This window comes from Chenopodium quinoa, unplaced genomic scaffold (assembly GCF_001683475.1).
Source record: "Chenopodium quinoa cultivar QQ74 unplaced genomic scaffold, ASM168347v1, whole genome shotgun sequence".
Lineage (NCBI taxonomy): Eukaryota > Viridiplantae > Streptophyta > Magnoliopsida > Caryophyllales > Amaranthaceae > Chenopodium > Chenopodium quinoa.
Window position 1 is genome coordinate 5,024,537 of NW_018743175.1, and position 25,636 is coordinate 5,050,172.

Consider the following 25,636-nt stretch of genomic DNA (forward strand, 5'->3'; position numbering starts at 1 on the left):
TTGGAATACATAATATTCTCTAAAACAATAATGTTTTAGTTGAACTAATGGCTCATTTTGGACAATTTTATAACTAGGTATGTTTCTACCAAAAAAAAAAATGCTCCGTATATAACTAGGTATCAGGTATGTAACATAGACATTGAAACTCTTGCAAAACCAACCATCTTGCTGTATTATTAAGCTACAAGATTCTAAGACGGGTTGGGATTTCTTTAAATGTGCAAAATAATACATATTTGCCAACTTTCCGTTCATCAGCTTCTAGTACATTTTACACTATTCATATACTAATATACTTTAGATCCTTTCATGTTTATTTATTTGTACCAAATACAAAATACTACATTTTTGACATTAAATAGAATGTTAAATTAGACTGATCTCAGTGATCACAAAATATTTAATTGTTATACAGAGTAACAAATAGTTAAAGTAGTAAAGATAATAACACACAAGCTGCCTTCTAATCAATGAGGTCCACTTCGTTTACTAGGACTCACAATTTGACAGACACAATGGTCAATGGAAGCTAGAGAATTTCAACATGGTGGAAACTCGCATAAGACATCAAAATATATATGTTGATTTTATAGAAATCACACATACACCAATTACACTATGCATCATGGCCAATAGACAAAGTGCTACCGATGTGTTCAGCACAGCTCGTAAGCACTTGCAAGCAACAAATATGTCATTCATGGCAACTAAAGTGCATTCAAGATTCCAACAACAATATCTGTCTACGCAAACAAAGAAACTACTGTCTTTTTAGTATTGCAGTCTCGGCAAAATATCATAAAACACAAAATTGGAGCCAAAATTTAGACAAGAAAGATTTAAGATTCCCTAATAATCCAAGCCTGAAGACTCCTTACTTCTTATCTTCCTTCTCAGCCTCAGCCGCCCTCTTCAGTCTAATACCTTGGTGGCGTTTGTTTGTCCTCTCAAGACGAAGCTTAGCATAAGCGTTGAAAGACTTCATGTCTTCTGTAACCTTCACAAGCTCCACTGGTGCCTTCTCACTCTGAATAGGCAAGTACGGGCCTTGAACCTGGGTAGCATTAGCAAGTTCCTCTGGAGTAGAATCACCAGCCTGTAACGGAGAAATACAATGAATGAGATGCTACATCATCAAACAGATACATTTTCAAAGTTCCAAAAGACAGAATGATCAATGACAAAAAATAACATTACCTTGAACTTCCTTGCACTCCTTGGGAAGACAACGAGCTTAGCCTTGTAGGTCTTCAGCCTCTGCACGTTTGTCTGCAGACCTTCAAGTGAACGATTTCTGCGTCGGTGGTCAACTGCAATTCCAATGGTGGGAGCAAGCTTCCTGGGAATACCAGCACCCTATAACATAAGAAAATCATGTTAAGAGATGTTAGTAGAAAACTCTAATATAGCATGGGGTTCATTACGAAGGAACACCAGACCAGTCATTTTTTACAACTAAAATATTAAGTATACACCTTGGGATATAATTTAAGGAAACAATATGAACGCATTTGAAAGGTCTTCTTGACTTGCATAAATAAGTCTTCTATCTAGCTTATGTGATGATTTAACCTTGTATAATCACAATATGAAAATTTTTGAGACTTAGATTAAGCCATCAATTCCTGAGCATAATTCATCAGCACAACTATTAAACTCTTCAATTCGTGGAAACATTTAAACAACCAAATGCACTCTCCAATTCATGGAAACATTTTAACAAAACAATGCTCAACACCTTCAATTAGAGAACTGCTTAAGCTCTGAAAACACTCCTCAAATATTGAAAGCCCACATAGACTTCAGATATAAGGGAAGCCTACAGATATTACAAAATCCTACAAACATATACCGGACATGCTTATGTTTGCTCATCAGTAACAAACAATATAGAATGCTAGATACACCTAAATCCAGCTTGAATTGGAATATAAACTAAAAACCCATGAATTAAAAAAGGGGCTAATTCAAGGACTTCAGCACAAAATTCAGACATAACAGTCACGTAAACAGGGGATTTTTATAACAAAGCAATCCAATAGTAAATTTGAGGGCATTCCTATTCCAAAACTCCCAAGTCCCAACAAAAAAAGCTTACATGTAAAGAAAACATTTTTAATAATTTCACCTAGCACCATGTACAAGTACATCAGCTTCCAGTCTCAACAAATTATAATACATACATCACTTAGTTTTCATAACATCGACATTAGCATCATTCATACAGAATGAATGAAAAGAATATAGTTACCTGCAATTCTTCAAGGGAGAACCCTTTTCCAGCCCTGACTTTCATGTTGTACTTCAAAGTTTGACCGTGAACAACTGGGCGAAGAGGTCCAGCAGTTGGCCTTGGGAAGATCTTCACAGCCTTCTTTTGCCTGACTGTAATTGCATACAAAACAAGCATTTAGACTTAAAATAATTCAACAAAGGGCTTAAAAACTAAAGATACCACTTAAAAAGATGGAGTACAATACCAAGACGTCTCCTGGTCTTGCGAGCAGGTTGATTGAACCAAGTCTTGACATAGTTTTGCCAATGCTTCTTGAAATGCCCGTTAGGGATAACATTGTTATGCCTCACCATGGCTTACCTGAACAAAGCAGCAAAAACATGGCTTGAGTAAAACAGATATTCTTAATTTTATCATACAATCAATCAAGAAGCAGTTAAAACAGAGCCTCTAAAACCAAGCTATTTAAAATCAATTACTGTTCTAGGTAGATTAAGCATCTCAAATTTAGATTCCCTGTTCAAATTCTAACAGTCATCTCACAACAAACCGAAAGCAAGGGTAGGCTGGGAACTTGCAAAATCCTGCTGTAATGAGAAACTTCAATGGTCCATTTAAGGCCAATCATCAAATTAATACACAAATTAGCCGACTCATACATCGACATGTTACAAAGCGTCGTTAACTTGTTGCACGACATGTAAGCTTTTTTGATGCATCATGCATTTTGTATCGATATACAGCATACTAAACAATTAAAATGCAGAAATGACATTGTTGCGCGGGTAACAAAATACATCAGTGCCCGATACTGTCATATATAATAGTAAATCATGCTAACGGTATCAGCGACACAGCTAACAGATATCAAGCATATTACCTAAGAAAACTTCCGATTTCTTAATCTCAAAATCAAAATTGATATTGCAATGATAGTTCCACCACTTTAAATAAAGACTTCAACTCCAATTTCTAAATTTCAGCATAACAATGCACAATTACAGCATCATTAAAACATACTCTTACACCATTTCGCATGATATATTGGTAATAAATGTTACAAAAATCTCTAAATCATGTAAATTGAAGTTTATAGAACCATGCTCAAAATTAATCAGCAAAAAATCATATCAAAAATAAACGTAATCTGCTAACCAAATTCATGAATGCAGAAAGATTGCAAGGAAATCAATCAGTAGCACAAAAAAATTGATAAATTAGAGCTCAAACAATACTTTGTATGGTTTATATCGATCAATCAATTGCATTTGGTACCAAAAATTAGGGTAAGATTATCATGAAAATGCAGAAAAATTATCAAAAAAAATTGCAGAAAAATTAGAGTTCAAACAAACATTTGGAACAAAAATCAAACCAGTTAAACGATTAAAATCTTTAACAATTGACAAATCGTAGAGGATGAAAGAGGGAGGAGAGAGAGATTACCTGAGAGTGAGAGTTAGTAGGGTTTTCGGGTGGGAGAATGAGAGAAGAGGCGTAAAATGAGTTAATTAGGGTTTTAAAACTGAGGCTTCTTATCTAAGCCCTAAAATAGACGGCTTAGATTTCACGAGTGTTTGAGTTCGGTAATGGGCTTTTTTTAATTAGGGTTGTATTGCGATTGATGATTGGGCTTTTTGGCCCCCTTATTCTTTGAGGTTGGCTCTCTTTTGTTTTTGGTTCTATGACAAAATTCGTACGAAGCTAGCTAGTATTAAAGGTGATTAAAAGTTCGGGTCGGGCCGGACCTTTGATATAAAATGCATGCCTTAGCTTGCAAAAAATGACAATCTTGTCGTAGAGCGGGCTTTTTGGGTTTTTTCTCGGGCTATTTTTTTGTTTGTCCAAACCCACCCTTTTTCGGGCCGAACATAATTGATCACCTCTAGAAGTTATAAATACGTGTGATTGTTTTTAGATGTCAAATTATTTTAAACTATTTACACACCCCGTTCAAGATTGGCCAGACACTTAAAAAAATATAATAGTATGGGCCCTCACGAGTTACATGAATAGCCTAATTAATAAATAAGTGGAATTGAAGTTGGGTTTATTAGATAGTGGGGGATAGCTCAAGTGGTTAAAGACTTAAAGTTTCCCTCCCGGTTCTAGTAGATCTTGTAATCGATTTTCATTACTCGCCCTTTTGGCTCTCTAAACACCAAAAAAAAAAAAAAAAATTGTGTTTATTAAACTATATAAAGATGGGTTAGGTTTGGTTTGAGCTATTTTCAACTTGTTTTATTATCAATCTAAATAAACCTAACTCGATTTGCCATATCAATCTACCATAATGTAAAGTGCCAAAAAATTAAACTCATCATCCACAAATGAAAATAACCAAAATGGATTTTCTTGACCTTGAATATAATTGAGGATTGAAAACGTTCAAAATTGAGGTACTTAGTATACATGTACCATTACATACGCGTGTTAATGTTTCTCAACACCATGTAAATCAAAACGGCTAGAGACCTCAAGTTTGGGATCTCGGAACATATGGAATTTACTACATAGAAAAATTAGTTTGCAAACAATATATAATGGAGCTCAGAGTGCCCAATTGCATAAAGTTGTTTTCAATGAATTAAGATTATGACAGCACCCTTACTTTTTTTTTTCTTTCAATTTATAAGTCACAACCTCTATTTTTATAAAACCACGCTGTGAATAGTTCACATGATGTAAGAAAACTCTAAAAAAATCGCGTTCTTTATGATGATCACGGAGTTCTAAATATAGTTAATTATGGATCTTACTCATTTCAAAGTTTTTTACAACGAATAACAACAAAAGTCTCCCTAAAGCGTAGTTATTATGATCTTACCTCATAAAATTATCAAGACAACTATTAAATTTTAGGGTAATTATCCCAATAGTCAACAATTAAAGTTCAAGGGTTACATTTTTTGAGCTGTCCAATCTAATTTTTTGATACAAACCTATGATTCAACCCAATTTGAACCCCAAACCCAAATCAATTTTACAGGCTCAACAAGTAGATAAAAAATAAAATTGGTTTTCTCTCCAAAATTAAGGAATTCATTCTAATTGTGTTATGGCTTTAATGTTCATAATTAATAAATAGATGCATCGGTTTAACCATTGCACATTGAGAGTTGTCATTCTTAAAAGTCAACCAAACCTTTTACCATAACCGTTTTATCAATATTAGATTATTTTTTTTTTGAAATATACCAATATTAGATACTTTATTTAAATTTAACTTTGACATCCTTGATCACTTTCTTATTCAATTTATGTGGAAACGTGTGGGTTTTGGACAAATAATTGTTACCAGAGTGTAAATATATTTTTTATTTGATATTTGAAGAAAACCAGAGTGTAATTAATTATGTAGATTTGTTGTTGGTTGGGAACGTAAATACAACTAGAAGGGGAAGCCCAGTAGCCCACCAACTTGTGATGTGGACCAGTTAAATTATCTTCGTGTACTTGGGCCCATATAAAGGATCAGATTCAGCCTCAATGACTGATTGGGTAGAGCGTTGAACATAATGGGCGTACCAAAGTAGGCGTTACAATCAAGGGAAAACACTTTTTTAAAAATTTTATTTTTTTAATTTATTAAATAAATAACATAGGAAGTTGCGGAAGATAAATAATGTAAACGAGATCATAAGAGTTATACGACTACAAGAATTTTCTTTAATGAAGAAAAAAAGTAAGGTAAATGGACTTATTGAAGTGACACCTCTTACAAATTAAGAGTCTGTTTTATTCACCTTATTTTCACTTATTTTAGGTGTAATAAGTTTAGATAAGTTCAGTTCAGAAAAAATAAGTGATAATAATAAGTGTTATAATCTAATAAGTTCAGATAAGTGAAAATCAGGTGAATATGACACACCCTAAGTCATTTCAACCATATTGTGAAATTATATACTCCATACTATTGCTACATGAACACATGAACACGCCATGTATGTTTCTTGGGTTAACCTCTTTGAAAAAAATTAACATAAATTTTAAACCTTTGTAAACAAGGAATATTGTGATGGGCATGGGCTAATGGGTGCAAATTCAACCTTTATACCATATGCTTTTTTCATATACTCGTATTTAAAAAAAATAAAATAAAAAAATAACGCTATCTATATTCGTGCTAACCTGTTATAAATACCATCCTCGTTCCTCCATAAACCTTCATCATTCAAGCCTTGATATCTACTATTTCATCCGAACGCTCAGAGTTTAAAAAAATCCACAACAAATCAATCATGGGCCTTAAGGTTTATCTTTCTCTAAATTTTTTCAATTCAATTATTATTCTCAGCATTGTTCGTGTTGTTAATTTTGTTTTTGCTTTGTAATTTTCATAATTCTATGATTTCATACATTTGATCTAAATCTATTTGCTGTGCAAGAAATTGACAATATTTTAATTAACCATTTGTTGTTTGCTTAATTTAAGCTATAGATCTGGATTTGTTTACGATGAACAAGATTAATGCTTGAAATGTTAAAATTTAATTTAAGTTGTAAGAATTATTATTATTATTATTTTATGTTTTTCACACAAAATTGTGGAGGAATTTCTCCTGAAATTGGAAAAGGAAGAATTATTGTAATGATAAATTAATTTCTAGGTTGATTTAGTGATAATAGATGGTTTTGATGGAGTTCACATCTTATTGGCCTTAGGGTTTAGTTGATGACAAATAAGACATGGTGTTCTGGTGAATCATATAGGTTGATCTGTGATTAGTGAATGGTTTTTGTTGCCTTAAAAAAAATTGAATGAACTATTATTGGAGGAACTCGCTCGTAAGCGAGCTTTAGCCCTCCATTGTTAGTTGAGGAGGAAAACTGGTGCAATTTGCTTGGTAAGATCGAGCCCCAGAAATGCCAAGGGTTATGTTAGTTCTTAAACCAATTGCCCCCTGGAAAACTGGTGCAATTTGCCTCAAAATTATAAATAATCACGGAATATCATCTTTGTATTGTGTGTTGTTTCTTTATTGGTGTTGAAAAGGTTATCGAAATGGCATAGATATATTAGATATCTTCATCTTATATGGGTTATGTTCCTACATGCTTCTATGTTTAATAATTCAACTTGTGAGGTTATATGTCGCAGGAAGACTTTGAGGAGTATGCTGAGAAGGTCAAATCCTTGCCTAGTTGTACCAATGAAGATTTGCTCATCCTCTATGGGTTATACAAGCAGGCCACAGTTGGAGATGTGAATACCGGTATACACACGTTTCATAATCCGTTTATCTTCTAGATGTCTTGAACTAATGTTTATATAACCCTTCACTGCTCCTTTACACTCTTGCTGCCTTTTTTTACCCCATTTTTCAGAACGCCCTGGTTTGTTTGATCCAAAAGGAAAGGCGAAATGGGATGCCTGGAAGGGTAATGAAGGTATAATAACGCAGAACTATGATTAATTTCATTTTCTTTCAGCTATCTTTACCTCAATTTAGTCAATACCTTGCATGATCACTCTTTTCGTGAACAGGAAAATCTAAAGATGACTCCATGAATGATTACATCACAAAGGCCAAGCAGTTGTTGGAGGCAGCTGGTCTTCCCGCTTGATGCTTGTTCGTGGCTAATATATATGAGCTCCATTCGTGTTGTTTCTTCCTAAATTGATCAAATTTGATTGCTGTACTTTATTAAGTCAAGGGAATGGAGTTGTATGAACCTTAAGTTGTAATCAAGGATCATAATATTTCAGTAATATCCACTTTAAAAATGCAGCTATTTTTTCGCTAATGATTGGTATTTGATACCCCCTCAATTTTATGTTGGCGAATCTTTGACGGCTAGCACTTTAGCGAGTGGGAAAAGCATCTTCAAGTGATATCTGTTGTTAAATGTTAGAATTAGTCTAATTGCCTAACAAGTTGAGCAATTTATGCTGCGCACATAAAATTACAAATATTGTCACTGAACCAGACCAAGGTTAATGTATTGCTCGATTTATATTTGCACAATTGAAAACAGTACTACAGATTTACAGTATACAATATCGAAACATCCTATCCCAGTAAGAAGAGTGCTGGGTTTCCTATAGAAGTAAAACGTTTGAGCATCAAATGACAAGGAAAATTGTAGGACTAGTAAACCAGGTTACCATTTTCCATCCAAAAAATCACTGTATACAATTAGCATCCAAATATAGTTTGGCTGATGCACAAGCTTCTCTAAATGTCACAGGGTCAGGGGGAACATCTGTTTCTAAGAAATTATTTACCTACCTACCTGATCCACTATCAACATGAAGATTTTGCATTTTTACACGACAATCCTAAGACCACTTCTTTGGCTTAAGGATCAGCAAAACACCAGGACTGATACATTAACATAGTTAGGAGTTAGCTGTAACTATTAACAAATGGATATCTAGGGCAAAAATAGTCTCTTGAACGAGAAGCACCATCCCTAGCTAGAATTCCTTCAAGATCTCCCATAATTCTGGCCAACCATACTTCTAAGTTTCTTTGGATTTCCTTGAAGTTGGTCCGAATGCTGTCAAGGGACCGTTTCATGGCAAGCTTTGTTTCAACCCCCAGCTCATCCCCAATACAACTAGTATATATCTCAGATTGTAATGTCATGAGCTTCTTCCCAGTTTCTGAGGCGCGTTGCTGGAGTTGAAATGCTTCAAGTAGAAACTCTGTTTGTCTCTGTGATCGAAACTCAGAACTCATTGTAGGTTCACTGGGATCACTAGCTTGCTGCAAGAACCAAGAATTGCACAATTTACAATCATGTACTTCATTATGCAAAAGACTTTAGATAGTTTAGATGATTCTAAAGTGATAAAAAGTTCAATGCTGTCCAGTGGATTCTTAACCCCACCTACACTTTTCTATATTCCCCTTTTTTTCTTAGGCTGAGGTTGGGGTTGGGACGTTGGGTCATGACTCATGAGTTGGGAAAGGGGGTATATATATACCTTGGAGAAAATAGCAAATCTAATTTCCATATTTCACTGGCTTGCTTGGTTTATGAAAATTATGACTTTCTTTCCATCTTGTTACGGAAAAACCTGATGCCATAGTGATGACACAATTTCAAAGTACGTGTTTCTCTTCATGTAATACCATTTGGTCCATCCAGCTTAATACCACATCTATAATGGTAAGAGGTGATGCTGGAAAATTGTAGAAGAAAACAACGGATACAGGTTGCATTGCTAAGGACATCCATTTCAGAGAAGATAAATGGGCCTGGGAAAAACTCTACAAGTCCAAAAGGAAGTTCAATCTCAGAGTTAGTTGGTGATGGGAGTAATAACTACTAAGCTTACAAAGTGGATAATATCTTTCCTTTTCTCAAATGAAGGATTAAGGGATTTCAGATACACATAAATCCATTGCCATTGTTGTCGTTAATAACTGCCTAATGCCTACACAATTGGTCTTTATAAGCTAGACAAAATCTCAAACCTAAAGACCAAGTCTAAAATTTATGCACAGGACAAAACTGCATGATTTGTGGACATAATTCTGAAACCCAATTGGTATAAAAAAAATCTCTTAGTCTCTAATTAGGCGGCAGGTTCTTAAGAAGAATTTACTCTAATCTTTTCCGGGGGCTAGGCTTTCAGTTAAGGACAAAAACCAGATTCTAGAGATAGAGTGCAGATAGTATTAGAGAAGCAGACAAAAAACAAACAAACTCTATTTTCAAGAAGAAACAGTAACCTTGATTAGCAGATCTAAAGAGCTAAACAAGCATTAGAATGATCAATATTACTCCGTACCATTCTCCTGCAAAGATCGTCAATCTTTCCGGCAAGGTCTTGATACCGCTTAGCTTGCTTTCTCATTGATGAGGCCACCTTTGGTGAATTGCTCTTCCCTACTTTTTCCAGATTAAGTAGCTCTTCCTCGAGCACTTTCAACTTGGATGGAACTCCTGTTGATTCACCATCAATCTTCCATGGGGACTCTCTCCTGCAAAGGAAGAAATTTTACTCTTTTACATGCTGATTATCCATCATCTCTTCAACTTGTGATTTACATGTCAGGAGGGGAGGTTTTACCTTACTACAAAATGCTTTACATGATGTGTGGGCTCAATCGAATTATATTGTATGTCCTGCTACAAAACAACATATGTAAGACTCTTTCTACCAGCAAAGTAAGCAGCAAAACAGCATATTATACACAGCATTTATTGATTATATGAACAAGCATAGCCAAAATTTTTGCTCATAAGATAAAATGATATTAGAGAATCTAAGCCAAGATGCACAATTCACAAGACTAGACAACTGCATATCTCTGAAACACAAAGAGGTGGCAAGAGGTGGGATACAAGATGGGACATAAACATCAAGAACAATAGAAATCCTCCTTTTTATTCTCCATTCTAAAGGCCAATATGGGGCACATGGTGCAACAGAATTTCCTATGTGGCCAATATCTGAAGTCTAAAATCTTCTCTCATACGAACATATTACATACTTCGTATACCATTACTTGTTGCTACAAGTATTAACATTTCAGTTTTCAGTTTGAGAGCAAAATAATGCTGGCATTATGCAGTTCATTCATGCAACTCAACTACGCAAGGGAAAGGATAATGGAAGTTTTAGGAGAAAAGTCTATGATTACAATATGATGGAGGCTCCACATAATTCTAGGCCAAGGACGGATCAAATATTACGAAGGAGGCATAACCAAATTTAAATTTACCCTACACAGTACACACACCACAGAATCAAAGTCCCACTTACAGCTGTAAACGAACACTATGATAGTCCAATCCAAAGACTAAACATTAAGACCCCGCTGTAAGGATAAAGAATTAATGATACCACCACAATAACATACAGGACATATCATTTACTTCACATGTTGCACAAGGGACAACGTTATATCCATAAAAATCATCATAATACGGAACAATAATTCATCAAAGACCAACAACTTGACTATTACTCAAAAGGGAGTACTTGCTTACATTTAGCCACATTCATAATGCATAACCTATTTTCTTAATCACAAAACCAATGCTAATCACATACCAACTGAAAAACATACATAAACACAAAGTTCATCCTGTTCGTTTCGAAGATTTACACAATCTCAACCTCACAAACTAGTTAGAAACTACTAGAGATAAGACATTAACGAAAAGGAAGTGTTAGAATCACATGAATACAATAAATTCAGCTTGAAAAATATCCATAATTACAACTGCCAAGTACAAACAACTTGAATTACATTGCAAAATTAAATCCAGCATTAATTATGTTGAAGAACAAAAGTAACAATTACACACAAAATTAAATTCCCTAATATTTACAGAATTCTGCTAAAATTAAGCAAGTGATGAGATAGAGAGAATTTTTTTTTAGCAAACCTGCCATAAATTAGGAGGAGAACGAGGTTCACCCCAGAATTTAGAACCAGAAGACAAGTAATTAGGATCAAACCCATCATTATAATCACCACTACCCAGATTCCCAAACATCAATTTCACACCACCATTTCCTTCATCTTCACCACCCCACTCTCTGTCCTCCCCACTTACACTCGCAAACCCGCCGCTCTCGCTTTCCGCGCCTTCACCACCACCGCCCATTTCATGGGTTTTGTGGCGGGACATGAAGTTGAGGAGCTCGTCTCGCTCCCCAACTTCCCGCCTCAGGTCATCAGACTCAGCAAGAAGCTGAGCCTCGCGGGTCTCGACCTCAGTGAGGCATGACCTGAGGCGGGAGATCTCTTCGGCTGATTCGTCGAGGCGGCGGAGGAGGCGACGCTCTTCCTGTTGCCAGGCGTTACGATGGGTGGCGAAGATCTCGACCACCCGAGCGTTCGCCTTGGAATCCTCCTGCCGCCTCGACCGCAGCTCGAAGAGCTCCTCCTCCGCTTTCCGAAGGCGGTGGAGGAGGTAATGGTTTCGAGACTGAAGAGTTGGCAGCAATGACATGACATTATCTGGTAACAATGACAAGAACATTGCAAAGCTAACTCCCAAGTAAGTTGAGTATAATGTCTGGGTTTCTTCCATGATTACACCATTTTTTTGCTGCTGTTGTTGTAATGATGCCGCCATTGAAAAGGTGAGAGAGAGAAAGTGAAGAGGAGAGAGAAAGAGAGAGTGAGAGAGAGTTTTAATGGGATTGGAAAATGTGATGTGTTCGGCTTTTAGCGTTTAGTTTTTGGTTTGGGGGGTTGGGTTTTTATCAGCTTTTTGATGGTCTCCTTTTCAATAGCTTTTTCTTGCTTATTTAGATTATAAGAGCTTTTTTGGCCATATCCTTTGGTTTCATCAACTTTCAACAACTCTAAAGAGGTGTTTGTTTATTGGTTTAGCAAGCTTGCTTTTTGTTGGCTTTAAATATGGCATGGTGACATAAACATGGAAAAAGGAAGCAATTCATTAACCCGTTTACCTTATTTTTGATTATCTGATTTATTCTTATTTTTTTATCGGATTTAAACTCATTCTTTTAATTTGATTTGATCAAAATTTACTTATTCTAATTTGATTGTATAATTTGACTAAATTTTGGACTTATATATACGCTAATTCATGAAGGAATAAAAATATATTAAATGGATTCTTATTATATTTGCATTAATGTATATCACATACGAAGTATGAAATTTTCAAAAAAAAAATATAGTCATCATGGATTAAAAAGCTTTAACAATAAAAAGCCGCACATGAAACTAAAGTAAGATATGAACTTCTTTAAATAGGTATGGTATAAAATAAGTAATAAGATACTTAAATATGGTGAATTGAACCTTGCTTAAGTTTTGGGCATTTAACCGTGTCAACACATATGGATATCAATTAAATTAGTTCATACTCATTATGTATCTAAATAATTATATCAATTTGACTTTTGCATTATTCACATTTTAGGTAAATGACCAATATTAAAATGAAAAGTTTTGCTTACTTAGTCACAACGTATATGCATGTAATATCAACTTTTTATTATTTTTGCTAATAGACAATCTAAGACATTAATGGTCAAAGTTATGCTTTGGCATGCATATTACTCCAAACACAAATTTTTATACGTGGCTGACCACATCGTGTGCCCGGGGTTACTTATTCAAAGGTTACTCGGCCGGTCAAGATTTACTCTGACAGTCAGAGGTTACTATCACACAGATTATGCGCTAACCGACTGAGAAACTCCACAACAAGTAACCCTTGACCGACTGAGTAACCCCTGAATAAGTAACTCCATCGAAAACGCGCTAACCGACTGAGTAACCCTAAAATAAGTAACCCTTGACCGACTGAGTAACCCCTGAATTAGTAACCCCGGTCACACGGTGTGGCCAACCATATAGGAAAAGCACCGAGCTCAAAATGATGCTTATATTTTGTTGAATTAGTCAACTTATATGTAGATTTTACTTATTTGATTTTGTGGTTGGCTTTGAATTAGAAAATACTTGTAATTTTATTATTTTTTTTTAAAAAAAAAAGGAAAATACTTGTAATTTTGCAAACAACAAATATAGCCTTGGCCCTTGGGTATCTAGGGATAAAATAAGCATTTTCTACAAAAATACAGAATTTTATGGTGCAAATCCGGCCCATCTTAAAGCAAGCTAGAACTGGGCCGAAAAAAACGTTCAGAAAATACGAAAAAAAAACTCCCAAAAGTTTATGACGCATTGATAAATGCATTTTATTTTTCAATTTGAGGCAAAAATTAAAAATCATTTTGAACCGGGCTCAAATTTTAAACCAGCTAATGAAGAAAAATTATTGAGCCACAATTTTTATTTGGAAATTCTCAAGTTCAAATTCAGTGTATCGAGTATCTTACTCCTCAGGCAAGTCTCTTATCATTTCTCGCGATTTTAATTTAGAACTATTCAATTACTATTATTGCTGCAAATTGGTAGTTTAAATTCTATTGAATTGATAAATTTTCGATTTTCAATAATATTATTTAATGGGAAATGGAATTTTTAATCCTTGAATTTATGTATCTATATTTTGTTTGAAATTATAAAACAAAGGGAAAATTTCATTTTTAAGCGTATCGAGTAATAGAAGTTTTAAATTGCTGTGTAATGGTGTTAATTTTGGAAATATTTTCTGGGAAATTGGAATTATTTTTGGAATTACAATAATTTGATGAACTGGGTATTGTTTAATTTTAATTGGGTGATTGCTAAAATGCTGATTACAGGTATATAATTGGGTGAATGAGTTGCTGGGAAAATTTGGTATTGATTGATTAGTGGAGATGACTATTCTCAGCAGATTCTTCCACAAAAGACCCCCTGATGGGTTGCTTGAATTTTCTGATAGAGTTTATGGTGAGGAATTTGTTTAATTTTCTGTATTTGAAGCTGGTTTTATGAATCTATGGTGAATTGGTGATAGCTCTAATTTGTGGTGATTTTGGCTTAGTTTTTGAATGTTTATGCTTCTTGCTAAATGGGGTTTAAGTGTTGTTCTATGCTGTTCTAAATTCGAAGTGTATAGATGGAAGCATTGTTTGAAATTGTGATTTAACTGACTGCTGGTGTTGACATTGGTCCATTTCACGGTTTTTGTGAATTTACGAATGAGATTTAGCTGTATACACGCTATTGAGGTTTAATTTTGGGTGTATAGCTTGTTTACCATTCTCGGTTACTAGTTTTGTACACGATATGTGTCCATGTGTCATACTTGGTTGATTTATGACAACTTTGCATGCTTTGGTCCAATATGAAGAGTCAAGTCACTCAAGTGTCTATATCCATGCTGGAGTTTTTTTTTTTTTTTTTTGTTTTTGTATTTGATAAGGGTGTATGAAATAAAAGCATACAATCCAAGTGACAAAGGTCAATGTTGCCTTGCAGTTTTTGATACTTGTTTTTCTACGGACGTTCTGCGGGATGGAATTTACCAAATTTACCTCCATGAGGTCATAAATGAATTGCGTGAAGCATTTCCTGCTTCGTCCTTTCTTGCTTTCAATTTTCGAGAAGGCCAGAAGCGCAGTCTGTTTGCAGAGACAGTGAGTGGATATGATGTTATGGTACTGGATTATCCAAGGCAATATGAGGGATGCCCCGTCTTGCCATTGTCACTAGTACATCACTTTCTTCGTGTTTCTGATGGTTGGCTGTCTGGGCGTAATCAGCATAATATTATTTTGCTGCATTGCGAGAGAGGTGGTTGGCCACTTTTGGCATTTCTCTTGGCTAGTTTTTTGATTTTTAGAAAATTGCATAGTGGTGAAAGGAGGACGATTGAAATGGTCCATCGCGAGGCACCAAAAGGTTTTTTAAAGCTGTTATCTCCCCTAAATCCGTTTGCGTCTCAGCTCCGCTATCTTCAATATGTTGCACGGAGAAATTTATCTCCGGAGTGGCCACCCCCTGAGAGGACACTTTCCTTGGATTGTCTTATCCTTCGAGGAATTCCTAGCTACGATAATTTCAGTGGCTGCAGGCCTGCCATCCGCATCTTTGGCAGAAACCTACATAATAAGGATGGCTTATCAACTCAGATGCTCTTCTCTATGTCTAACAAGAAAAAGTGCCTTCGACATTACCAACAGGTTTGTGTTTATAGGACACATCCAATGTTTTCTTTTATCTCTACTACCTTTTGCTGCTGATGTGGATAATCTTTTTCTGCAGGCAGACTCTGATGTGATCAAAATTGATATCCAGTGTGTGGTTCAAGGAGATGTTGTACTTGAATGTGTCCATCTAGACTTGGACTTAGAAAGAGAGGTTATGATGTTCCGAATAGTGTTCAACACTGCTTTTATTAGGTCAAACATCTTAATACTGAATTGTGAAAACTTGGATATTCTCTGGGATGCCAAGGAACGATATCCGAAAGGTTTTCGAGCTGAGGTTTGTGCATTGAATGGGTTGCATAATACTTGAGAGTTTGAGTATTTTCACTATTTCTTGCTGACTTGTTTGTTTCATTTGATGCCTAATTTAAAACACAGGTACTGTTTGGTGAAATTGAGAGCTTGTCTCCCTTAAAAGAACCAACTGCTGTTTTGAATGGTGAAGAGAGGGGTGGATTGCCTATGGAAGCATTCTCAGCAGTCCAAGAACTATTTAATGGTGCAGAATGGGTTGATAATAGTGATGACGCTACTATGTGGTTGCTCAAGCAACTTTCTGTTTTACAAAACAGGTTAAGCTCGAATACATCGCCTGCTGATTCAGAAGAGGCATCGAGTGTTGCTGATTCAGATTTTATGGAAACTGAAAACTTCTATGAATCATCAAATGCAAGTATGACAAATTTTCTTGATGATCCTTTGTCTCATGATTCTGCGTCTGATGAAGCATCAGATCTTCTGTCCAATCCTTCTGGAGATAGAAATTTAGTCCAACAAATTGTTAATTCGGACCTTGGCAATGGTGCTTTACATGATTTGCCCACTCAGCTGGAAAATGTAGCACTGGCTGATGTTACTCCATTGGTTCCAAATCAATCTCTAATTGATGTCAACGAAAGTGCAGCTCCACCTTCTATTGTCCCTGATACAAACAAGCAGGAAGTTTTGTCAGCACAATCAAGTACAGAATTGCCTCCATCTCCAACTCCTACTTCTTACATGAGTACAAATCCAGAACCTCAATTGCCTATCCCACTGGATGATAATAGTAGCTCTGATCCTATTCAGTCACTTCGTAATCCTCCACCACCCCCACTGCTGCCTCCACTTCCCTCTGGGGCTACCACTAAGAAGTCTGTACCTCCTCCTCCTCCTCCTCCTCCTCCACCTCCTCTGCCCTCCTTTGGGGTTACAACTAACAATTCTGTACCTCCGCCCCCTCTTGAGGCTACAACTAACAAGTATGCACCTCCTCCACCTCCACCACCGCCTCCACCCCCTTTTGGGGCTACTACTAACAATAATGTACCTCCTCCACCACCACTGCCTCCACCCCCTTTTGGGGCTACAACTAACAATAATGTACCTCCTCCTCCACCTCCGCCTCCACCCCCTTTTGGGGCTACAACTAACAAGAACATACCTCCTCCTCCACCTCCTTTTGGGGCTACAGCTAACAAGAACATACCTCCTCCTCCACCACCTCCTCCACCTCCTTTTGGGGATACAACTAACAAGAACATACCTCCTCCTCCACCACCTCCTCCGCCTCCTTTTGGGGCGACAACTAAACAATATTCACCTCCTCCACCACCTCCACCTCCACCTCCTTTTAGGGCTACAACAGACAAACTCATACCTCCTCCATGCCCCCCTCCGCCGCCACTTCCTCCTCGTTCTTCAGCACTTGGTCAAGGAGATTCTTCAAAGACATATGTCCCTCCGCCCCCGCCGCCGCCTCCTCCACCCCCCGGCTTAAGTAATCATTCGAAGGGATGTAATCCTCCTCCTCCACCACCACCTCCCCCATCTCACGGTCTAAGTAATTCTGCAAAATTAAGTGCTCCTCCTCCTCCCCCTCCTCCCCCATCATTAACTTGTCCATCTCCACCTCCGCCTCCGAAAGGAATGCCTCCCCCTCCACCTCCACCACCACCTCATTCCAATAATTCAACAAGGCCATCTCCACCACCCCCACCACCCCCACCTTCAACCAAAGGTAATTCCACTATTACATCTACACCAGCACCTCCTCCACCACCTGCACCTTTGCAACAATCATCAAAAGCTGTCCCACCTCCACCTCCTGCACCAAAAGGTCTTGCTCCCGGGCCGCCTCCACCACCTGCACCTAAGAGCATGGGTGCACCACCTCCCCCTCCATCTGTTGGAAGGGGGAAAATCTCTGTAGGGATGGCTGGTTCAAGAAATAGACCTGCCTCTACAACCACTAAAAAATCTTCATTAAGACCTCTGCATTGGTCAAAGGTCACTCGAGCAGTTAAGGGAAGTTTATGGGCTGATACACAAAAGCAGGAGAGTCAGGCAGCGTATGTACACTGGTTTATCTTCTTTATATTTGAGTTATTTTGTTCTTGTAGCTACGTCTGCACTTGTGCAACTTCAATATCTGTGTGTTCTTTTCACTCTAAAGTTTGATTGCATAAACTACTGCAGGGCTCCTGAGATAGATATATCAGAACTTGAAAGCTTGTTCTCGGCAAATACTGATGCAAGTGGTGGGGGTAAAGTAGGCGTTCGACGTGGCACTAACATTAACAAACCCGAAAAAGTGCAATTGGTAAGAGATATTGCTCTATTTTTTAATTTATGTCCCTTGTCTATGAAAATTCGACTTTGTGGGCTGAACATATGTTATTAAGCATTCTAGTATGTCATTTATTGCATTAATCAGCGTTCTCGTAAGACCCTTATCCCATATTCTTTATTTGTAAAGTCCGGAGAGGCAAGAGAGTAGCTATTATGAAGGTTTGGTAGATAGTTTTAATACATTCTTTTGACCTGAGGACTTTTGATTCCCAATGTTTCCTCCCGAACTCTTAAAATCTGTCTGTAGGGTGTTAGCCTTATGCATATTGAAATTATTGCTATGGACCCCTGGGACAAAATTTCTATTTGAAAACTTTGCTATGTGGTTTTTGAGAAATATCAAAGCTATTTTCATCTTTAATTTAGAAATTTGGGAAAGAAAGAAATTTATCTAGCAAATTGTTGATGTCCATGTATTTTTATGAAAAAATAAAGCTTGTATTAATGATTTATTGCCAATAGTTTACCGCTCCATGCTGTGGATGCCTTTGTGTGTGTGTGTGTGTGTGTTTATTTCCTCAATCATAATCTTCTCTTTTTATGTCAATGGGAAGCCAAGAAATGAAAGATACTACTACATGGTCATAAGCTTAAGTGCAACTATCTTATAAGTGTGCATAAATGGTGACCTGTGAGGGCTGTCTTTGAGCTTCTTCCTATTTGTGAAGTTACCTACAATTTCTGACTAGTTTTAGTCTGGTTTGAAGTTCAAAATGCTATATCCATGTCTTTCAATATCCTGCTTGAGTACTATGAGATGGTTTGGCCTAAAATGAGCAGGAAATCTTAACAACTAGGATGCAGACTTTTATGGTAGAGTCAATGGGGTTTTCTTTAATCTGATTGTACTGATTTCATTTATAGTGTCTGGAGGTACCTAGGTTTGTATTTGACTTGCTTTCCTGTTGAATTTTTAGCTTAATCAGATTTGAATTGGTAAATGGTAACCAATAAATTAATGTGGGCATCATTGTTCTTTATGTTTTCTTTAAATTTGTTTGTTTTTCTGTCTAAAAATTCTAAATCTGAAGTTGATTGTCAAGTAGTATAAAACTACCCTCGTTACTGAAGAGGATGTTTCCAAAATTCTTGAATACTATAATGGTCTATTCTAACACTTTTATCTTGGTTTTATCCTTTCACAGGTCGATTTGCGTAGAGCTTATAACTGTGAAATAATGCTTACAAAGATAAAGATGCCTCTCCCAGATATGTTGGTAAGCTTGTATGTTTAGCATACTTATGGTCAGGATGCCTATCTATTTTGTGGAGTCAGCTGTGACATTTCTTTACCCTTCCCCATTGGCTATACCTATGGAAATGATCTCTCTCTCTCTCTTCAAATGTGAAATTAGACCCGAATTGAAGGACTACCTTAGTGTTGTTATGGGCCCGGTTTCCGTTTGGTCCCCAATCAGGTTATTCTATATGACAAATTATCGCTTTTAAGTAGCTCTCATTTGAGTATTGGACTGGGTTGGGACTTGGGAGGATACACCATACACATTCTCCTTTTCTCAGTATGATCTTTAATTCTGGCAAATATTTATATAATATATTTGACAATACACCTCTTCTTTGAATTACACATATAATGTTTTTATATATTATAGTTTATATCTTGCAGAGTGCTGTTCTTGCATTAGACTCTTCAACACTGGACATTGATCAAGTTGAAAATCTGATAAAATTTTGTCCCACAAAAGAGGAAATGGAGACGCTGAAGGTATTTTTTTTTGGATGAATGTATTATTACATTTTTCTTTTTTCTGTCATGATGAAGTACTTGTGTAGTTTGATGGATCATTTTGTTGAATGAATGTATTATCACATTTATATTTACTAGGACTTGTGTTGATCAGTTAAATCAAAAGAACTTTTGTATTCTACAGCTTATCTTATTCTAGCCTTTTCTTTCATTACTTTTTGTTCTAATGGTTAGGCCCTTCAGACCTACATCTAGAAGTTAACTTTGGGGGAAGGGAAAAGTAAACTTGTAGCCCAAACGGTGTATTATGTTCTAAACCAATGCTTTCTGTAATACATGCAAGTTTCTTATATGATTTACTGGTTAAGATTCTCATGAACATAGCCTGTTTACAATAATACTCGAATAAATCAACAGATTCTCACATTTGAATACCCACTTACCAGGGGGTTAATTCATGAATAACATTGTGGGTTGGCTGTATATCATCGAATGGTATCTGAATTCCTTCCATTTTTGTATCATTAGCTTTCTGATCATGGTATGATGCTATTGTTACATAAATCTAGCTTTAATTTGCTTGATATTTCTTGCCTTATTTTTTTCCTCTGTTTATGCTGTCCAGAATTACAATGGGGATAGAACTATGCTTGGGAAATGTGAGCAAGTAAGTTTTGGAATTGGAATGCATTTAGTGTTGGGCGACACAAATCATTTGTTTTACCTCTGAAAATGCATTTTGCCATGAACATTTCAGTTTTTCTTGGAGCTGATGAAGGTCCCACGAGTTGAATCCAAATTACGAGTATTTGCTTTTAAAATTACATTTTCTAGCCAGGTATTTGGCCTTTATATACGATAATTAACACGTTTGTGTCTATTTAGTCTTGTTCTAGTTTTTCCAGTAGCTTTATGTATCATGTGATCCATATAGGTTAGTGATTTGAAAGGCAACTTGGATACCATTAATGCTGCTTCACGAGAGGTACATTTAAATTAAACTCGTAAGATAATATTGTTGGCCGGACTCATTTCCCAGCTCTTAGTTAATTAATCTGTCTTGCCAATACTTATAGGTAAGAGAATCTGTGAAGTTGAGACAGATAATGCAGACTATTCTGACTTTAGGAAATGCATTGAATCAAGGCACTGCTAGAGGTAGAGATTATATTTTTTTTTTTTTTTTTTTTTTTTTGTTTTTGGTAATTATAATATGTCTAAGTTGATCATCATCTTCTAAAAAAATTTATATTTCAACTTGTCAGGTGCTGCTGTTGGATTCAAACTAGACAGTCTTCTTAAATTGTCTGATACACGTGCCAAAAATAATAAAATGACCTTAATGCATTACCTGTGTAAGGTATGTGACTGAAAGTATATTGGTACTTTTGGTAGTTGTAAAGTCTCTTTATTATGTAATGTGTCATACTGATCTTAGACTTTTTTTAAGTCATTGCTTACAAATCACCACTGTTGAGTATAAATCAACATTGTCAAACCCTCTACTGCTTTTTGGCAAACTGTTCTGAACCTTTACCACTGCTCTTTCTGCTGTCACAAGCTCATGAGTTCACCTTAAAGTGGAAATCCAGAACATTTTATGAATACTGACATTGCACTCATTGCATCTTTTGCCTAAGCAGAATGGTCTTATACTCTCAATCCCATAGTTAAAAAAATTATACTACGTATCTTTGATCTTCTTCCTTCTTATAATGAAAAATAATTTTAATTGTTTGTGCTTGCTGCTAGGAGCCTAGGACAATTAATATTTCTATGCTGTTGACAACTTAAATATTGAAAATAGTGCATTTGTTTTTTTCAAGCTTCTAGCTGAAAAAATGCCAGAGTTGCTGGATTTTGACAAGGATCTTGTTCACTTGGAAGGAGCTTCAAAGGTTGGCTTATTATGCTACACCTTAGAACATTTACATCTTATTAGTTCTTCTGTAGTCTGTTTTGTCCATAGTTTATATCTTTTTACTAATGTGTTGCTCTGGTCTTTGATTTTAACAACCAGATACAATTGAAGTCATTGGCTGAAGAAATGCAAGCTGTGAGCAAAGGCCTTGAGAAGGTTGAGCAGGAACTTGCTGCATCAGATAATGATGGAGCTATCTCTGCAGGCTTCCGGCAGGTGAGAGGGAAAACCTTATTTGTTGCTATCTAAAGCTTTGTATTGTTTCATATTTCAGAAGTATATTCCACCAGGTGTAGCCTTGATTTTAAAATAATGTGCATTGTCAATTTGTAATTTGCTGGTGAGCCGGCCACGCTAGAGATCCCTTGTTTCAAAGTTTTTACTATAACTTTAATGCTGAAATAGCATAAGATATCGCAAGAAAAGAAAAGGCTATCAAAAGGGTAGTTTAATAAAGTAAAGGGTTGTTGAAACAGAAAACTGCCATGTATTTGAGGATTCCCATAATGGAATATGACATAGGCACATAGCTGATGATAATGAGGGAAATTTCTTGATGCTTTTGCGAACTGGCTTAATGCCCTTAGGCATTTAAGTCTTTTGTTGTAGGATACAGTGTTTTAGCTCTCGGGCAAGTGAGGCTGTAATTTCAGACTGAAGGCTTGGAACTAAATTTGGGGAAGAAAGCTAAGAAGTAATTTGAAAAGCTCACTGGCAGGGTGAACACCAAAGTCAAGATATTTAGTGCTGTTAAAATGCAAGGATCTTTCATGCTGAAACTTGCATCATGTAAAAACTTTGAGTCTTGTACATAGACCAAATGATATAGGCCACATTTCTGAATTTTGAAAGATTTAGCACAACATTTAGCTTACATATTTGTAATGCTAGTCTGCAAAGAACTATTGCAGTATATTCATTTTAACCTCTGGGTGAATGACCAAGCTTATGATTCATGCTTGTTTAAGTATTAGCTATGAAACTTCCCAAGATCATGCTATTCTGACATCAGACTATCATTATTAAGAATATGCATGGAGAATATTGACAAAAGTAACCTTGGATTCAAAATTTTATTGTTCATTATCTTTATGCTATCAGTTGAATTCAAGGCTATCACTTTCAGGCCTTTTAATTTCTCAATTATTATTTCCAAGCCCATATATATGGGTTGTTTTTTTTCTGTCCTTGCATACTGTATACAGTTTGTTAGGATTGAAATGTACTGTTTATATGATGGTCATAATTCTTGGCTATTCAATCATCAATGTTTAATTTAATAAATATATCTACAAATTTGAAATATAATTGTCATGTTGCCTGTTGCCTTGTCAGGTTTTAAAAGGCTTTCTATATACAGCTGAAGCTGAAGTCAGGTCTCTAACCACATTGTATACAGAAGTGGTAGGTCCTCTGTACAGTTGTAATCGGTGAGGGTTCTAACTTTATGAAGTTATCTGATTTGTGTATCATAATATGATTGCAGGGAAGAAATGCAGATTCGCTTTGCCAATACTTTGGGGAGGATCCTGCTCGGTGTCCGTTTGAACAAGGTTTGATTTGACATATTTATTGACTCTGTTGGTCTCTTTTTCTAAATGCGAATTGCAGATTTATGGCTATATTATTTTTCTATATTAATGAGCCTCAATTGACAACTTTGAAGGATGTCTGACTTTGTTAAGCTACTTGCAATGCCTTGAACTTGTTAGATTCTTTTAGGAAGCAGTGATAAAATGGCTGGCTTCTACAAACCAAGGAAGAGAAAACAGGAGATTAATGATTTTGAATTTAGATTAATGGTAACTGGTTAGGCTGAATAGTTTTGCATGAAGTATGGAACGACTGATATACTGGTCAACCCCTGCTTATACCTACAAAACCTGTTGGAATTATTGAGTCTTCAGGCTATGACTTTTCTTTCCAGAGTCCAAAATTTTTCAGCTAGTATTAAAAGCTAAATGCTATATGTGTGTCATCAGCCGCACACAAGTAGTCACCCAATGTGGGATGTGGGCTCGATGGCACACAGATTGTGAAGCAGGAGATTATGTGTGGTATTAGCTCATATTCTGCGAAAAGCAGAAAACACCTAGGTTTTCCCTATAGGCAGTAGTGGGTATAGGCGTATAGCATTCCTTCACATAGCCTACATTAAGCAACATGTTTTTTTTGTCACAAATTCTGACCCTAGTACTTGAAAAAACTCATGCTTGTATCTCCACGCATATTTTATTAGCATTTTTCATGCCTACACTATACCTTATGTGCTCATGTTCTTCACCTTGATGGCGGAAAATTGTAGTTTCTCTGGAGTTTCTACTCATCTCTCTTCCGACCAATATCATGAAAATTGCTCACTACTATCTTTGATTGTTACTTTTAGAGACAATTTTCACATTTTCCCCCTGCATACGTGTATCAATGTACTAAAAATGCTTGCTTGTTGAATAACTGATATTTTCCTGCTTATTTGAACTGAATTACCTGACCCAGACCTGATTGTTTCTGCAATATAATAAATTTGATGACCCAAACTATAATTGACTTAAAAGCAATCCAAAAACTAATATGACTAATATTGATTGGTTATCATAAATTTAATTATCAACCACAATATGATCTGGGCCCAAATTTACTAGAATTGAACCAAATGACTCAACATCCAAATTTGGCTAAAACACTAAACTTTTTCCACCTCTAATATTTTTCTGATTCTTTCTGCAGTGACACAAATACTGTTCGTCTTTGTGAAGCTGTTCAACAAATCTCGAGAAGAGAATGCACAGCAGGTTGAAGCCGAGAAGAAGAAATTGGAAAAAGAAGCTATGAAAGAAAAAGCAGCCGCCACTTCTGCTGCAAAAAAGGAAGGATTGGATCTTAACAGGTCAAAACTTAATCCCGTTAATAGAAGACAAACAACACGAGAGATTGAGAGGTGAAATAAATAATAAAAGAGATTGAGAGATGGAAGCTCCTCCGTCCTTTGTCTTTTGAAGATTCTGGTTTGTGTCCAGAAGTCAGGGTCTCAGATCATGCATGCTGAGGACCGATTCACATGAAGCCAGTTAATGCGGTTCTGCTCCTGATACTCCGTAATCTCAGGGGTTCATGACTAGTGCAAAAGATCTCAAAGAACAGAAGTGAGTTCCTGCAACTAAAGGTCATTACATCGCTTGTTAGGCATCTTTTTTTGCCTCTTAATGCCCCTGCAATTTTCTTTTCTTCATATCTTAATTTTCATTATTTGGTTAGAATATCAATGCTTACTGTGTATATTGGGTGTACATTCTGTGTAATTAAGCGTTAGCATAGTAATGAAATGGTTTACTCTCTTCTTCCCTTTCATTAGTCTTCCCTTCTTATTTCAACTGTATCAAGTTATAACAAGTATTCCGTGAATATTATTACAGTACATTATTTAGGAGTACTTCTATGAGCCTGTGCATCCGAGGTGCAGCTTACATGGTACTATTTATTCGATCGCAATGCAACAATCTTTTGATATTAGTCGGTTATTCTCTTTTATAGTTTATCAAGAGATTTTTCTATGAATTCATACTTGTTATATGATTAATAAAGGTGAAAAGTTGCTCTGTATCAGTT

General features: G+C 36.1%; 4 protein-coding genes across 5 annotated transcripts; 2 read left to right on the plus strand and 2 right to left on the minus strand.

Annotated features, from left to right (window-relative positions):
* Window positions 1-563: 563 nt before the first annotated feature.
* Window positions 564-3,788, minus strand: LOC110732682 (60S ribosomal protein L13-1). The gene is made up of 5 exons (XM_021912656.1): window positions 3,686-3,788; window positions 2,484-2,599; window positions 2,255-2,388; window positions 1,201-1,359; window positions 564-1,099 (listed from the first exon to the last, which is right to left on the minus strand). Exons 2-5 carry the CDS (start codon window positions 2,590-2,592, stop codon window positions 878-880), a joined length of 624 nt encoding a protein of 207 aa, XP_021768348.1. The 5' UTR covers window positions 2,593-2,599; window positions 3,686-3,788; the 3' UTR covers window positions 564-877.
* Window positions 3,789-6,337: 2,549 nt separating this feature from the next.
* LOC110732686 (acyl-CoA-binding protein-like) lies at window positions 6,338-7,987 on the plus strand. Its single transcript, XM_021912662.1, has 4 exons — window positions 6,338-6,492; window positions 7,341-7,455; window positions 7,568-7,630; window positions 7,728-7,987. The coding sequence occupies exons 1-4, from the start codon at window positions 6,481-6,483 to the stop codon at window positions 7,805-7,807; spliced, it is 270 nt and encodes an 89-aa protein (XP_021768354.1). The 5' UTR covers window positions 6,338-6,480; the 3' UTR covers window positions 7,808-7,987.
* Window positions 7,988-8,332: 345 nt separating this feature from the next.
* LOC110732685 lies at window positions 8,333-12,584 on the minus strand. 2 transcript variants are annotated; one of them, XM_021912660.1, is made up of 4 exons: window positions 11,591-12,584; window positions 10,266-10,324; window positions 9,984-10,176; window positions 8,333-8,952 (listed from the first exon to the last, which is right to left on the minus strand). In XM_021912660.1, the coding sequence occupies exons 1-4, from the start codon at window positions 12,284-12,286 to the stop codon at window positions 8,590-8,592; spliced, it is 1,311 nt and encodes a 436-aa protein (XP_021768352.1). In that variant the 5' UTR covers window positions 12,287-12,584; the 3' UTR covers window positions 8,333-8,589. The 2 variants fall into 2 exon arrangements, with proteins under 2 accessions (XP_021768352.1, XP_021768353.1); XM_021912661.1 differs by having other exon boundaries at window positions 10,266-10,321; window positions 11,591-12,583.
* Window positions 12,585-13,808: 1,224 nt separating this feature from the next.
* LOC110732683 (formin-like protein 14) lies at window positions 13,809-25,540 on the plus strand. The gene is made up of 18 exons (XM_021912658.1): window positions 13,809-14,037; window positions 14,400-14,529; window positions 15,061-15,764; window positions 15,847-16,068; window positions 16,170-18,121; window positions 18,249-18,372; window positions 19,547-19,618; window positions 20,029-20,127; window positions 20,735-20,776; window positions 20,867-20,947; window positions 21,044-21,094; window positions 21,186-21,267; window positions 21,375-21,469; window positions 21,936-22,007; window positions 22,130-22,246; window positions 23,366-23,434; window positions 23,517-23,583; window positions 24,758-25,540. Exons 2-18 carry the CDS (start codon window positions 14,457-14,459, stop codon window positions 24,970-24,972), a joined length of 4,137 nt encoding a protein of 1,378 aa, XP_021768350.1. The 5' UTR covers window positions 13,809-14,037; window positions 14,400-14,456; the 3' UTR covers window positions 24,973-25,540.
* Window positions 25,541-25,636: the final 96 nt, after the last annotated feature.

Excerpts from the sequence above, each read along its gene's own strand:
- LOC110732682 (XM_021912656.1), bottom strand. The coding sequence starts at position 2,592 with ATGGTGAGGCATAACAATGTTATCCCTAACGGGCATTTCAAGAAGCAT. Across the intron at positions 2,389-2,483 it reads CAAGACCAGGAGACGTCTTG|TCAGGCAAAAGAAGGCTGTG; the intron begins GTATTGTACTCC and ends ATGCAATTACAG. Across the intron at positions 1,360-2,254 it reads TCTCCCTTGAAGAATTGCAG|GGTGCTGGTATTCCCAGGAA; the intron begins GTAACTATATTC and ends CTTATGTTATAG.
- LOC110732686 (XM_021912662.1), top strand. Across the intron at positions 7,456-7,567 it reads AGTTGGAGATGTGAATACCG|AACGCCCTGGTTTGTTTGAT; the intron begins GTATACACACGT and ends CCCATTTTTCAG. Across the intron at positions 7,631-7,727 it reads TGCCTGGAAGGGTAATGAAG|GAAAATCTAAAGATGACTCC; the intron begins GTATAATAACGC and ends TTTCGTGAACAG.
- LOC110732685 (XM_021912660.1), bottom strand. The coding sequence starts at position 12,286 with ATGGCGGCATCATTACAACAACAGCAGCAAAAAAATGGTGTAATCATG. Across the intron at positions 10,325-11,590 it reads CTCCTCCTAATTTATGGCAG|CAGGACATACAATATAATTC; the intron begins GTTTGCTAAAAA and ends GTTGTTTTGTAG. Across the intron at positions 8,953-9,983 it reads ACGATCTTTGCAGGAGAATG|CAAGCTAGTGATCCCAGTGA; the intron begins GTACGGAGTAAT and ends TGGTTCTTGCAG.
- LOC110732683 (XM_021912658.1), top strand. The coding sequence starts at position 14,457 with ATGACTATTCTCAGCAGATTCTTCCACAAAAGACCCCCTGATGGGTTG. Across the intron at positions 16,069-16,169 it reads CGAAAGGTTTTCGAGCTGAG|GTACTGTTTGGTGAAATTGA; the intron begins GTTTGTGCATTG and ends TTTAAAACACAG. Across the intron at positions 18,122-18,248 it reads AAGCAGGAGAGTCAGGCAGC|GGCTCCTGAGATAGATATAT; the intron begins GTATGTACACTG and ends AAACTACTGCAG.